Source organism: Lissotriton helveticus, chromosome 5_1, assembly GCF_964261635.1.
Source record: "Lissotriton helveticus chromosome 5_1, aLisHel1.1, whole genome shotgun sequence".
Classification (NCBI taxonomy): Eukaryota; Metazoa; Chordata; class Amphibia; order Caudata; family Salamandridae; genus Lissotriton; species Lissotriton helveticus.
The window spans coordinates 18,518,458-18,534,242 of record NC_136065.1 but is presented as its reverse complement, the minus strand read 5'-3'; the positions used below and the strand labels follow the sequence as shown (position 1 = coordinate 18,534,242).

At 47.1% G+C, this 15,785-nt stretch overlaps 1 protein-coding gene across 2 annotated transcripts in view; it reads left to right on the top strand.

Moving 5' to 3' along the window:
• Positions 1-15,785, top strand: part of RXRB (retinoid X receptor beta) — a 149,591-nt gene that overhangs the window by 113,329 nt on the left and 20,477 nt on the right. For both annotated transcript variants that reach the window (XM_078641599.1, XM_078641600.1), the window contains exons 8-9: positions 3,585-3,676; positions 4,668-4,773. In XM_078641599.1, the coding sequence (XP_078497725.1) occupies positions 3,585-3,676; positions 4,668-4,773 (198 nt within the window). The remainder of the gene's footprint in view (positions 1-3,584; positions 3,677-4,667; positions 4,774-15,785) is intronic.

The following is a 15,785-nucleotide window of genomic DNA, read 5'->3' as shown; positions in this document are numbered from 1 at the left end:
CTTCCATCCCTTTTACTGATTGTTTGTTGCAGGAGTGCCCCTTTGTTGTAAAAACTCTGCTTTGCCTTTATCTGTAGTTCTTAAGAATCTACTTCTGTTGTTTAAGGATAGACATCTTGGCACCACTCCCTTGTCTGTTCTTGACCACTCTCTTTTAACACAACAAGATTAGAGGTCATCAGGGCTCTCTGGATTGCAGGAATGTTTCCCCAGTTGGCAGTTTTTTTAAGTGAATCGTTTTTAGGAAGTCCGTCGAGTTACCAGAAATATAAACCCGATTTGGGCTGGTTTGAGTTGTGGCGTAAGGGTGATTGCCTCGAGACTCCATATTTATCAGGTAAGCGGCTCACTGTCCACTTCTTTCACTGTTACTGTTAAACACTCACACCCAAGCTCAGCATCTCATCATTATAATGTAGGGCTGGTTCTGTTACTACCCGAGGCAGTTCATTTAAAACTTTGTTCTTGTGGGTGGTTGTGTTCACAAATTAGTTTTTTTTGAGACTGTCAACCCTGAGACTAGTTCAGTTTTGAAAAGAAAAGGTGCCACTGCACTCTGGCATCTAAGCAATGAGAATCAGCACATTAAGCCTTTACATATATATTTGAAGGTTTTCTACTAACTGTTGCTTTAGAGAATGTGAAAGTAATTGACATTTTGTGATGGATACATCTGGCCACAGATTCCTCACCTTTTGAATACTTACCTAGATGTCAGACTGGATCCGGAAACTTTTCAGCAGTACCTCTGCATGCTGAAAGGTGGTGCCTTCGACTCCGCACGCCGCTCCGTAAATGACACGCAGAGCCTCTTTAGGGGCCACTCTCACGCACTGACGTCCGTTCCTTTCTTTCTACCCCAACAGATGTGGATCTGGAGCTCCCGTTGTCTCTCTCAGACACTTAAAAAAAAAAAATCAGTGTGCAATGGATGACACCCCCCCTCAAACACTACTGTTTCCAAGCAGTGTAGGAACAGTTGCAAACCAATCTGTGACAGATCCCCACCAGTTCTGCTTGTAGTAGGGCTACTGCTCGCTATCTGGGCTTGTTTTTCCCCCGAGAAAAAGTCAAGGACATTCAGACTGTGATCCCGATCTTTCAGTCTCTGTCTTGGATTTCTGTGAGGACAACTCTAAGGCTGCTGCCACTGAGTTCCTCCTGCGTCCTGTTGGTCGAGCAGGCCTGGTAGCATATGTGGAATCTGCACTGGGAATCTGAAACCCAGTCGGCCCAACATCATGTGGACCTCTGCAACCACATTCAGAATTCGGAGGAGACTGCAAAAGATATGCAGTGTACTTACGGGGCTGAAATTGGGTCAGCAGTAACGCCCCCCACCCTACCCTTCCTCCGAGCTGAAAGTGGTGACTTGTACATTACTTCTGGGTTGGAGCGTCCATCTGGGAGAGGTAGAACTCTTAGGCTTCTGGTCTCTGGTGGAGTCCCGGCTCCACGCCAACCTTGACCTGAGTGTCAGCAGCTTGGCGCTGAAAGCCTATCTGCTGTCCAGCAAAGGAGTGACTGGTATGGGGGCTCATGGACAACAACATCGTCATGTGGTAGGGCAACTAACAGGGTGGGGTAGGGCTCAAGGACTCTGTGCCTGGAGGTCTTGCGTCTCTGGAATAGGCTGGACCACCAAGGAATTTTCCTGGTCGTGAATCACCCGGCAAGATCATTGAATGCCAGGGCGAGCTCAGCTGTTGGTGTCTTGTGGATCACAAGCGCTGGTTAAACCCAGAGGTGTGGCGCACGGTCTCTTCTGCAAATGGCAAACCTTGGCTGGATTACTTTGCACCCCTGAAAACTAACAATGTCAGTACTGCGTGGTGGTGCTTTGAAATCCTTTCTCGCTTAGAGATGCATTCTGCCTCAAGTAATACTCGGAACTCCTGAATGCCTTTACGCCCATACATCTCCTGCCTCGAGAAGATTGAGACAGATCGGATCCAAGTTATTCCATATTGGGCACAGAGTATGGTATCCAGAAATCCTGAGCTTGAGCATATGTCCTCTGATCAGGCTGCCCCTCCGAGAGGACTTGCTGTTGCAAAAACAGGGCAGGGTTCTCCACGTCTGTCTTCTCAATCTCCACATTCATGCTTGGATATTGAGCAGCAATAGCTGAACACCTACAACCTTCCTCCAGAGGTGGCCCTTTATAGAAACTACACCTGCCATTTAGACACATTTTTGTTTTTGTGCAGCTTACACTAGATTGACTCCCTTCAGTCCAAGTTAACCGTTCTGTTTATCTAGCTCTTGCCCTGCAAGGCTTTACTTTATGCACAGGTAAGGGTTACCTTCAGCCTTTTCGGCCTTCTTAGGGGAGCTGAATCAACCCTCACTGTTTAAATCACCAGTTGAGATGCCGTTTTTCAAAGGGCTATAACATGCATTTCCCCCGGCTCCCCATGTGATGCACTAATGGGACCTTAATCTGATCCTCACTTATCTGATGTGCACTTTATTCGAGCCACTTCACAGCTGTCAAGACGGTGATCTTGTTGCCATCACCTTGGCACAGAAAACGAGTGAGCTTCAGGCTCTTTGTGTTAATTCACCTTTCACTAACTTCTTCCCAGACAAACTGGTGCTGTGGACTCTGGCAACCCTCCTACCAAAAGTTGCGCTGCCGTTCCTAGTCCTTCAAAATGTCACCCAGCTGGCGATCTATGCTCTTCCTCACCCCTCCAAGGAGGAAGAAAGACTGCATTGTTTGGATCCCAAGAGAGCGCTGTGCGTCTCTATATACATCTGCATAAGACCACCAGGTGGGTGATCCGCTCTTTCTGGATTGCGCTCTGCATTAAGATATGTTGAGAGTTGTCTAAAAAAAAGCAGCTCATTCGACCAGGGCCAAAGCTGCTACCACCACGTTAGCACGACGAGTCCCTGACCTAGGCATATGCCGGGCATCTAAATGGGCGTCCCGCCATACGTTTACAAATTACTGTTGTCTAGACAGTCCTGTTTACCGAGAGGCGCATTTTGCCCACTCGGGCCGGCAGGTCTTTCTGGTTTGGGTCTTCTCACAAACCCACCTCCAAATAGGTGCTGCTTTGGTATCTATTCAGAAGGTGACAAATCTGTGACTAGAAGTCTTTATCAGAACAATTTATTTTACTTTAGTAACAGAGATTTAGCCACTGATTCCTCACAGACCCTCCCATCCTCTCGTTCTGATATTGGATTCTATTTATTATTAAGATCCCAAATCTAGGAATCTGCTACTGTCAACCAATTTGCTTTTGGGATTCTGCGGCTGGGGGTGCGGACAGTCTCAAAAGGAATTGATGTCCATGCGCAGGAGTGTTGCCTAGATAGGCTCCACATGTCATTTCCGTAGAACAGAGTCCTCGCGGAGCCCCTAGGTGCCACCTTTTGACACACACAGGTACTGTTGGAAAGTTTCCAGATCCAGTCTGACTCGTGGGAAATATTCCGAACGTGAGGAATCTGCAGCCTGATAGTCTGTACCAGAGAAAGAATTACTGAGAGTAAGTGAAGATGCAAACCAGGAGGGGATTGAATGAGTGCTCTGTGATACTGTCACCCTAAAGTCAATCTTCTCTACACAGGGTTTTGACTGAGCTAGTCTCAAAAATGAGGGACATGCGGATGGACAAGACGGAGCTCGGCTGCCTACGAGCCATCATACTCTTCAACCCAGGTATACAATGTTTCCCTTTACCCCCTCCCTGTGCCGTCCCCCTGCCTAACTCCCTCCCTATGCGGTCCCCCTGCCTAACTCCCTCCCTGTGCGGTCCCCCTGCCTAACTCCCTCCCTGTGCGGTCCCCCTGCCTAACTCCCTCCCTATGCGGTCCCCCTGCCTAACTCCCTCCCTATGCGGTCCCCCTGCCTAACTCCCTCCCTGTGCGGTCCCCCTGCCTAACTCCCTCCCTGTGCGGTCCCCCTGCCTAACTCCCTCCCTGTGCGGTCCCCCTGCCTAACTCCCTCCCTGTGCGGTCCCCCTGCCTAACTCCCTCCCTGTGCGGTCCCCCTGCCTAACTCCCTCCCTGTGCGGTCCCCCTGCCTAACTCCCTCCCTGTGCGGTCCCCCTGCCTAACTCCCTCCCTGTGCGGTCCCCCTGCCTAACTCCCTCCCTGTGCGGTCCCCCTGCCTAACTCCCTCCCTGTGCGGTCCCCCTGCCTAACTCCCTCCCTGTGCGGTCCCCCTGCCTAACTCCCTCCCTGTGCGGTCCCCCTGCCTAACTCCCTCCCTGTGCGGTCCCCCTGCCTAACTCCCTCCCTGTGCGGTCCCCCTGCCTAACTCCCTCCCTGTGCGGTCCCCCTGCCTAACTCCCTCCCTGTGCGGTCCCCCTGCCTAACTCCCTCCCTGTGCGGTCCCCCTGCCTAACTCCCTCCCTGTGCGGTCCCCCTGCCTAACTCCCTCCCTGTGCGGTCCCCCTGCCTAACTCCCTCCCTGTGCGGTCCCCCTGCCTAACTCCCTCCTGTGCGCTCCCTGTGCCGTACTCCCTCTGGCCCTGTGGGGTCCCCCCTGCCGGCTCCCTCCCTGCACGATACATTGTTAATGGGCCCTGCAGAGCTCACTGCTTATCTTTTTATCAAAAGCGACTAATGTTAAAGGGACATTGAGTGACATTGAGTGACATTGAGTGAAAGGGACAGTAACCTGATGCTCTGATTCTTCCTCATCTCAGATGCCAAGGGGCTCTCGAATCCTGGGGAAGTGGAGCTGTTACGAGAAAAAGTATATGCATCACTGGAGTCTTACTGCAAGCAAAAGTACCCGGATCAACAGGGCAGGTGTGTTGTAACATGAGTGTCTGTGCAGATCGGTAGGGGAGGTGCAGAGGAAGCTGCATGCTTCAATGACCAGCAGGGCAGAGGTGTAGTAGCTTGTAGATGTGTCTGGGCCATAGAAGCAGGTGTGTAGCAAGCCTAGTTTTGTCCAGCTCAGCAGTGCAGGTGGGTAGGAAGCTGTGCTTACCTGGATCAGTAGGGAGGAATGGTGGACACTAATGCATCTGCCCTGATCAAAAAGGAACATCTCGAGTAAGCTCTGCCTGTATCCTATTCAGCAGGGTGTGTCGAAAGCTGCGTGCGTGCAGATCAGCAGGACAGGTTTGTAGAAAGCTGTATTGGCATGAGTCAATTTATTGTTGACATTCGTCTGTAGCAGCCAGCTAGAGGTGGATTGTTCCAAAAGTGGTAGTGTCCTGAAACCCCTGCAGCATAGATATAGGAGCTTATAGCTTGACAAGGCAAAGCAGGAAATGGTCTGCAAGTGGACGTTGACTGATAAGGCGCAAGCTCTGCTAATGTAGGTGTGAAGTGAAGTAAGTTTTGGCATAACACAACAGTTCAGTTGTGGATGAATGAAGGATTGTTTAGACAAGCCTGTCTGTAGTGTCTGCTGTACTTATTCTGTGTCCAGCAATGTGGCCCAGCAAGCTTTTTAGTATTTAGAATCATAAGTTTCTCATTTTATACATCTGCCATAAGAAGAGTCGTCATGACTCACTATGATGAGCATAAGCCTAGAATGCCTCAGTTCATTGGTGCCATCTTCAGAATTGTTTTTCCTCAGTTGAGTTCGAAAACGCAAACAGGAGAAATTAGTTGTTAAAGTATACAAGTAACCACATTGGTTAGCAGTGAACAAGGAATTGATTCATGACATGAACAAAACAAGGGAGACAGATTTTTCTTGGATCACTGAAGTTTGTAGAAGCCATTTTTCAGTGACAGTTGGCACATTTAGGCTTATTTTCAACAGGTGAATATAATGGAAAGTACTCAGTTTAGAGTCTACCTGTAATGGCAGCATAAATAGGCATAAGACGACACCCCCAAGGTCTGCGTTCTGTGCCAGTCTAAATACCCGAAGTCCAAAGACTGTAAGACATTCTAAATTTAAACCCAGACCCCACAAGGTTTATGAAAAACAATGCTTTACACCACGATAGAGACCAAAAAAAAGGCTGCCATAACTGGGCTTTTCAGAGGATGAGAAGTCTGACTTGGATGTAGTGGAAATAGTGCTGAATAATTTAATTCAGTTCTAATAAATCCCAAACCTGCAATTTATCAGGAGGGTAGCTCAATGAAACGGACTACTTCTGACTGAAAGACCATCAAACTCCCATGGTGTGGCAGTCGGAGAAAGCGCACATGTAATTGAACCCTCTCTGTTGCAAGAAGTAGAGCCTAGTGCGAACATGCCTAAACTCCCTGACATTGCTTTGAAAATATGGAAACCAGAGAATGGCCATGGCAAGGAATCTCTTCTCCTTTCTTAGAAAAAGGATCCCCCACCCGTCAGTGTAGAGGCAGTAAAAAAGTACTCCGTGCCCAAAATAAAATGGGCGACTTGAAAGTGTTCATATTAAAGAAAAAGATCAGTTAAGTATTTTTAAAAGCAGGAGAAGGGTTGATTTAATGTATACCTCTTGAACATCAGACAGTTCAGGAAAAGCAGAAACAGAGTATGAAGATAATTAACTTAAGTCACGTGGACTAGGAGAGGACAATCATCCCCTCCTGATGAAACATCCATGCCTCATGCTCTGATTAAAAGTGTCGAGGTGGTACAGGAGGAGTTGTTTCTTAGCAGGAACACAGACAAACCATCCCATTTCAGGGTTGCTAAGCGCACTATAGCAAAACGGAGAAGCTTTCATAGGTCTTGTTTAATTTGGAGATCTAACCCCAAGGGTAGAATTAATAAAAGGACTCCCCAAGGTCCCCCCCCCCATACTTAAAATCTATTATCCCAGCAGATTCGCCTGTAGGGCATACGGCTTGCAGAATGATGTTGCACCAGCATCAACTGGTCTTCGAAGAGGGAAAGGCAGTAAACGATTGGCTTCAGTAGGCAAAAAAATGGCAGATGACCAGCTGCACAATGGAACATAGCAAACTCCAAAGCTTTAGGGAGTAGGTAAGGACGTGGACAATGAGAAAATCGAGAAATAAAACACATGAGAACAAAAAGCACCTCCATTCGTCTTAGACAGTTTGTTACGACTATCTGGGTTTTATGAAGTGCAAGCAAACCTCATTAAGATACAGTTCTTGGGAGACAACTTGATGGGTAGGAATGTGGATGTATCTTTGAGTTGGAACAAGATACCAACCCTACCACAAAATCCACGGGACCTCTACAAGCCAGAGGAATGTTCAGTAGGGCAAAAGGAACACCCTCCTTTTCCACAACAGCATTCTCACTCTACAGAAGTTCAACAGCCAACATGCAGTGGCAACTATCTATTCACTGTAGAAAGCCATTTCAATGGAAAAGAAGGGAAAGGGGCCAGCAAACCTCTCCCTCGCTGAAGGTCTGCACAGTCAAGCAAGTGATTCATTCCATTTTCCCCCAGACCACAAAACACCTGAAGGGGCCTGAGTAAAGGGGTTCACCAACAGCAGCAGCAAAGTGCCTTAGACAAATTGCATATAAACATAATAAAGCATTGAATTGGACAGCAAAGCACCGGTAACCCCTCTAAAAACAAATGTACTAAGATCACTCGGCTTAGTTACAATCGGCAGTAGAAATCTTTTACTGTTGGGGTAAATGGTACCAAAGCAGGAGTGGAATGAGAGACTGGAGTCAGTCTACTGCCTCGTGCTCAAGCAAGACTTCAGCTTGGGACTCATTTTGGACTGAAGAATTATAATTGTTTTGCAAAGACTCAAAGGTTTCAAGGCGGGCTACATTGAAATAGGTGATACCCGTGTTGTAAGAGGGACATTCCTAGTGCGAAATAGATGTCAAGGATACCTAGTTCCCCAGTGAATATGGAGTTTGTGTTCGAGGAATATGAGCTGTAGATTGTACACTATGCATAGATCGCATCTGGTGTTGGGCTCGGATGCTTGCACTTTGTTGTTGTCTTGGAAGAGTCTTTTGTAGTCACAAGATAGGTGACTCCTCCCTTGGTGTTAGTGCGCATGGGCATCGACTCCATCCTCAGGTTGTTTTTTTCCGCCATCGGGTTTGGATGTAACTTTTGCGTTCTGGTTCGGTGCTGGATTTCCAAACCTTTTTGATGCCAAAAACTATCTACAACTCAACTGTATTGTTTTCGATCGCGTGATCTTCGACGCACATCTCAACTACTCTATTCCGGCCGTCGGCGCGGGCCGCTGGGCCTATCGCCGCCGTTCGGGCCTACAGCTCATGGTCGGCACCGAAGACTGGAGAGCAACCTTCTCCCAAAAAGAAGTCTGTATCAACCACCTCCACGCCGAAACACTCTGATCCGAAACCAAAATCTGCGGAACTGAAAAAGATTTCCGACTCCACAGCCAAGCCAAAGGACCCAAAACCACCTCCTAAGGCCTCGGAGCAGAAATACAAACCCCGCTCGGATCCGAAAAAGTCTGTACTGAAAGCGGTCACTGAAGAGGAAGAACTTTTTCGACCGGATCCTGTCGATCCCAAGAAGAAAAAACTCCATATGGACCCCAAAACAGGACATGTGGGTACTATTCCACACAACAAAAGGAAGCTGGAGTCACCAGACACTCATGCAATGCCTGTAAAGAAAAAAAACTCTGCCACTTCGCCTATAAGACCCTCTTCTCCGGTTATTCCTCCTCAGACTGTTCTTCCTTCTAAGCCTGTCTCTCCTCCACAGCCTCCAAAACCCCCACCTCATTCACCACCACCACATGATGATGATGATAATTTAGGGGGCGGGGGATGCAACTATGACCCTTTCACTGTACCTGATGATGACACGGACACACCACATAACTATTGGGATGATTATGATGACCAATAGATCCCTCAGACCTCCCTGATCCCAAGCCATATCCAACAAAACCATCTCCCCCAGATGACAATATTTTTGGTCAGCTTGTAAATAGAGCGGCTGTTTACCATGGTGTTCACATGCATTCAGACCCTGCAGATGAGGATTTCCTTCTAGACTCCTTCGAACAGTCACAGAAAACTGTCCAAACCCTGCCAATGCTAAAAGGGGTCACTAAAAATGCCCCCGACACATTCAAAGACCGGGTGAGAGCTAGAGTCCTCAATCCCAGGATTGACAAAATATAAACCTGCCACCTACATCAAAGAACAGCTACCCTTAGACTCACTAGTGGTAACTAACACTAGGAAACGCGCCAACTCTCAAACCTCCGGTGACGCACCACCTCCGGATAAGGAATCTTAAGTTGTTAGATTCCTCTGGCAAAAGAGTTGCTGCCCAAGCAGCTAATCGCTGGCGCATAGCCAACACCGAAGCATTACTTGCTAGGTATGATAGGGCTCACTATGACCGACTAGAAACCCCATTACAACATTTACCAGATCAGTACAAGACCAAGGCCAATGATCTCATCCAAGAGGGTAAATTAATAACCAACGCATCAATCCAGTGTGCCCTTTGTGCAGCCGACACACCCTCTAGGTCCATTAACACTAGTGTGCTGCTCAGAAGACATGCCTGGTTACGTATCTCAGGCTTTAAACAGGAGGTACAAACAACTATCTTCAACCAGCCGTTAAATCAGGAACACTTTTTGGACCGGCTGTAGACGACACTCTGGAAAAAATGAAAAAGGACAACGACACTGCTAAATCCATGGGAGCATTACAGTCTCCATCCACACGTGGGTCCTTTCATCGCTCCTTCTACAGAGGAGCACCTAAAACATTGGAACAGACACCGCCTCCTCTTCCTACAAAACACCACACAAACCTGCCCCTACAGAGGATATTTTAGAGGAGGATACAGGGGACATAACAACAAAGGGAGAGGCCGAGGTAACAACACTCGTGCCTCCCCCACTAATTAATAAACAGTGACTTCCCCCCCTCCCTCCAGACCATTCCATTCCACTCCGGTCGGGGGAAGACTCACAGTTCCTACCTGTCTGGAGTTCCATCACAACAGACAAGTGGGTAAGACAAATTATCCAGTATGGTCACTGCCTGGAATTTAAAGCAACCCCACCCACCATACCACCCAAACAGCGCCCAATGTCCACAGAACACCTCACGCTCTTAAAAGTAGAGGTTCTCTCACTGCTTCAAAAGCATGCAATAGAACCAGTTCCCTTACAGCATCAAGGAACAGGGGTTTATTCGCTGTATTTCCTAATCCCCAAAAAGGACGGCACCCTAAGGCCAATACTCTACCTTAGACCCCTCAATCTCTATATACAGTCAGATCATTTTCATATGATCACTCTCCAACATGTCCTACCACTCCTGCAACATGGCAACTTCCTTGCCACACTAGATCTCAAGGACGCCTACTTCCACATTCCCATACACCCTGCTCACAGGAGGTATCGAAGGTTCATAGTGGATGGACAACACCATCAGTTCAAAGTCCTTCCATTCGGGGTGACAACCCCACCAAGTGTTCACAAAGTGCCTTGCGGTGGTAGCAGCACACTTCAGAAGACAACAAATCCATGTCTTTCCATATCTCAACGACTGGCTTATAAAAGCCAAGTCACTCAACCAGTGTGTTCATCACACTCCTCAAACCATCCAGCTGCTACACAACTTTTGATTCACACTGAACTACCCAAAGTCAAATCTTCAGCCCTCCCACATAGATCAGTATCTAGGAGCCACAGTAGATGCCTCCAGAGCTCTGGCATATCCCAATCCAGCGGGATAGCCAGTATGCAAACTCCAATCAGTAGATTTCAACCGCAGCATTCCCTCCCAGTAAGGGTATTCATGTAGCTCATAGGAATGATGGCCTCTTGCATCTTTATCGTACCTCCCGCAATACTTCAGATGCGCCCCTTACAGGAATGCCTAGCACGTCCATGGAACCAGACTCAAGGACGACTTGCAGATCTGGTGTTGGTGGGCAGCCGCACACATCAATCTCTGCAGTGGTGGAACACACAAAACCTGTCCAAAGGGCGGCCGATCCTAGAGACGGTTCCACAAGTAGTGCGAACAGCAGACGCATCACTCACCGGCTGGGGAGCCCATCTCCTAAACCACACAATTCAAGGCAAATGGACCACTCAACAAAGTGCTCCACATCAATCACCTAGAATTACTAGCAACATTTCTAGCATTAAAGTCATTCCAAGTAAATCTACAGCACAAGACTGTCCTAGTCTGGGCGGACAACATGACAGCCATGTATTACAATCAGAAACTAGGAAGCATGCATTCTTTGCAGCTGTCCCAGCTACACAAAACATTTGGAGATAGGCCATTCCACAAAACATATACCTTCTGGCAGAACATCTTCCAGAAGTTCACAATCAGACTGCGGATTTGCTTAGTCGACAGACACAGCAGATACACAAATGGGAACTTCATCCCCAAGTTCTTCAACCATTTTTCCTAATGTGGGGTCAACCAGGTAATCGATCTGTTTGCCACACACGCAAATGCAAAATGCACAACCTTCGCCGCCAGGTTTCCACACCCGTTGTCCGAAGGCAATGCGATATGGATGAACTGGTCAGGCAGATTTGCGTACGCTTTTCTGCCAGTCCCACTGGTTCCCCTAGTAGTACGCAAGCTCAGACAACAGTCTCTCAAAACTACGCCTCTCCCCAACATTGCTAATGCAGAACCGTGGAGAGATCAGGCACCTGATCCAGGTCAACTGAATCTAGCGATCTAGCTCCTGAAGTCCTAAAGTTCGGTTATCTTAACCTTCCGCCAGACTGTATGAACATCATTAAAGAAGCCAGACGACCTGCTATTAGGGCTTGCTATGCAGTAAAATGGAAAAGATTTGTCATCTACTGCAATAACAATAACATTGATCAGCTGGATGCTTCAATCCAGGACATCATTTGCTATTTACTACACTTACAAAGATGTAATCTAGCATATTCATCCATACGATTGCGTCTAGCGGCACTTGCTGCTTATTTACAAAACAGACAGGACTAAGCCCTTTTGAAAGTCAAAACAACTGTTCGTAGCCTTCTCCCCACCTCATAAGGGTAACCCCATCTCCAAAGCTGGGATCGCGAGGTGGATAGTAAAATGTATTCAAATATGCTACCAAAAGGCTAAACGCACATTAACAATTCCCCCTAGGGCGCACTCAATACGCAAACTAGGGGCTTCCAGGGCATTTTTAGGAAACATTCTGTTAGATGACATATGTAAAGCAGCAACATGGTCTACACCACACACCTTCACCAAACACTATTGTGTTGTCGTGCAGGCTAAGCAACAAGCTTCTGTAGACCAGGCTGTTCTTAAAACACTTTTTCAAACTACTGCAACAGTTACAGGTGACCACTGCTAGGGGAGACACTGCTGTACAGTCTATGCATAGTGTATAATCTGCAGCTCATATGCCTCGAACGGAAAATGCTACTTACCAGTTTGCATCTGTTCTTGGCATGTAGAGCTGCAGAGTTGTACATGCTTGCCTGCCTCCCCGGAACCTGTACCTGTTTCAGTATTATCTTAATTAGGTACATTCACATGGACATCTCTTACTTCTTACTGACTCCATCATTTCCCATCATGGCGAAAAACAATCTGAGGATAGGGTCGAAGCCCATGCGCACTATCATCCAAGGGAGGAGTCGCCTATCTCGCGACTACTAAACACTCTTCTAAGACAACAACAAAAGTCCAAGCATCCGAGCCCAACACCAGATGAAAATCCATGCATAGTATACAGCTGTGCAGCTCTACATGCCAAGAACAGATGCGTACTGGTAAGTAGCATTTTCTTTCTCTGGTTTGAGATGGAGGATAGCCACCAATTCAGCACTGTCATTTGGAATAAAGTCGGCATCAATAGTGTTTGCAAAATGTCTTGCAAAGATTGCAACACATCTGTCAGGTTTCCATCTTTCCTTGTGTATCCCAACCTAGATGATTAGGTGATGAAGTGAACTTATTTCAACAATATCTGTGGGTATAGGTCATGCAACAAGCGTTGTATTTTCAGATTGAGCTTCATAAGTCAATATGAAAAAAATCATCCTGTTACAGAAAAATATCCCAGAAGAACGTTCTGGGAGCAGAACAAGAAACCGTCAAAGCAAACACAGTACATACAGAAAACAAATTGCCATTTCAGGGTTATATTCACAGTTACTGAACATCAGCCTCATAGTGAAGATGGTGAAAATGTTGTTAGTGAGGGTATCCAACAGCGGATTGGGTAGATCCATTGCTCATCAAGAGCAAAGTGCAGAGGGAGTTAAAATGGTGAACTCCGGTTCAGATAATGAATGGGCACAGTGATCATCACCACAGGTGAATCACATGCAGCTGAGGGTGGAACATGGAAAGCTTTCAGATGTGTGGTCAATTGACGAGAGGAGACAGTAAAACTTATACCCATGTTGGGATTCTAGTCTGTCTAGCTGGCAGTAAAAGCATTCCAGAAAAACATCACTGGGCGAGTAGTACAAATTCAGGCGAACCACACCATTGCAGTCTTTTACATAAACAACAAAAGGGAAAGTCTGATGCAATGTTAAACCTAGATTACAATAAAAACCTGAGATGTCCATTAACAAAGGGGCATTTAACATAAAAACAATGGCTCCCAATGACTTAATTTTGAAATCCCATAGTGCAATGTACACAGAAACAAATACAATTCCCAGACTTCTCTCAGCTCTCCACTGATGTAGATTCTCTTTTGGCATCTCAATGACCCCTTTTCTCAATGTCTCTTGGCTCCCGCCTACATTTTGTGTTTCGCTGACTTGACTGGTCCGTTCCTTTGGCAAGTTTTTTCAGGTTCCTTTAAGATTGTCCCTCTGGGAGCGTACCTGTTTTTGGAAGCAGTTTTTTTTCCAGGCTACCTTCTTGTGTGCAAAGTTTATTTAAATGATGTCTTTGATGTACTTGGTTGCCAGCCAAATTTCCTCTGCTTATCTTCAGGTGCAAATTGTTATGTTTTTGTTTTTTTAAAAACAATTTTATTAAAATTAAAAACAGTCATCCTTGCAATGCCATATTACATTCCAATTTTCATGCACTATAGTACATCAATATTCACAGACTACATATATTTAATGATTTGGAAGGTCACTGTTTCGATTTCTACTCATCGCCATATCCTCTGTTGGAGAAGTACAAATCTCCCCCCTAAAGGCATTCCACTCTCCCCATTTCTTGTCCCACTTCTTAGGGCAGCCCTGCTGTTTGTAGACCTCCTTCTCCGCAATCATGCATCTATCCATCTCTGCCACCCATCCAGCAGTCAAGGCCTTTTGTTGGATCCCCAGAGCCTTGCTATAGCCCGTTTCACCAGTAGGTACCCCAGTGCCCCCCATTGTTGCTCTGTCCGTCAGGTCGGTGGCCTCCCATATATTCTGAATCCCCATTCGCGGTGATAATTGAAGGGGTTTACCCAGTGTGTCATTTTTTTGGTTGCACTGCACCAAAGAGGACGTATATTGGGACAGTCCCACAGAATATGATCTTGACCGCAGCCTCTAAGGCACAATGCATCTGCACGGCTACCTATTTTAGCCAGGAGTACCCCGAAGACATAGGACCTGTGGAGTATTTTTAGTTGTATAAGGCGAAAGCGGTGATTAATGCTGTTTGCCAATCCTCGTCATCTGTTGGCCCTATGTCTGTTTGCCAGCAGTCTCCGAGAGTCTGGAAGGAGTTAGGTAAGTTATTACAGAGTTTACGGTATGTGCAGGAGATAGCTTTTGTCAAGAGCGGTTCCGAGAGCAGGCGATCCTCTGAGGGGGAAGAGTCTGGTAAGGAGGGTAGGTCTGGAACGCTTGTGAGAAGAGCGTGTCTGATCTACAAATATCAAAAAAACTCTTCTAGTGCGAGAGCATATTTGGTTTGTAATTCCTTAAATGTGAGAAGTCTTTCCTTGCTGACCAAGTCCCTATGTTGGTTATGCCAATGGTGTCCCATTTATCAAACCCTGTGTGGTAGCAGAGCGATCCTAGCCGTTAGGAGGACCACTACGGTGTGGCTTTTGTGAGTTTATCTGCCGATCCTAGGCGCTTAGTGGCCTTTTGCCAAATGGCACTAGTTTGTGACATAGGCCCCAGGTACCGGCCTCTTCGGACCTTGCTGTAAAGAGCACCTAAATACGCCTCCCACCCCGTTCGGTATTGTTATAGGTCGAAAGACCGGATCGGGGAGCCATAAATCCAGTCTTTGATGGCCACCAGTTTTGAGGCCCAGTAAAAGAGGCGTAGATCCGGAAGGGCAATCGCCCCATCGTACCACCCTTTTGTTAGCTTCTGGAGGGCGATGCGAGGTGCCTTCCCGTCCCATATTAAGGTACGGAGTTCCCCTTCAGTGGTGGTAAAGTTATTGTCAGCAAGCTGGAATGGGCAGTTTTGAAGTACATATAAAAATCTAGGGAGTGCAAGCATTTTAAATGAGACTGCCCTTCCTAAGAGGGACAGGGGCAGCGACCTCCAGTGTTTAACGTCTTCTTGTAGCCGCTTTGTCTTCAATCCACCGCAATCCTTGTATCGAAACATCCCGCCATATCCAGTGTGCTAACGGCTTGAGAGTCAACGCGAACAGTAGGGGGGGCAGGGGACAACCCTGCCTGGTCCCGCTCTGTAAAGCAAATGTACGTGACGTGTGATTGTTTACTCAGTCTTGACCTAGCAGCTTAATGTAGAGTAGTGCCACCCATTGTCGAAACCGTGGACCAAAACCAAACTTCGCCAATACCTCGAAGAGGTAAGGCCATTCTATCTAATCAAACGCCATGGTGGCATCTAATGACTGTATAACCGCGTCTTCCTGCAAATATGGTTGCCTGCCTAGGACATTATAGACACAACAAATGTTTAAAGCGGTGTTTCGACCCGGTACAAACCCTGATTGGTCTTCATGAACCAGA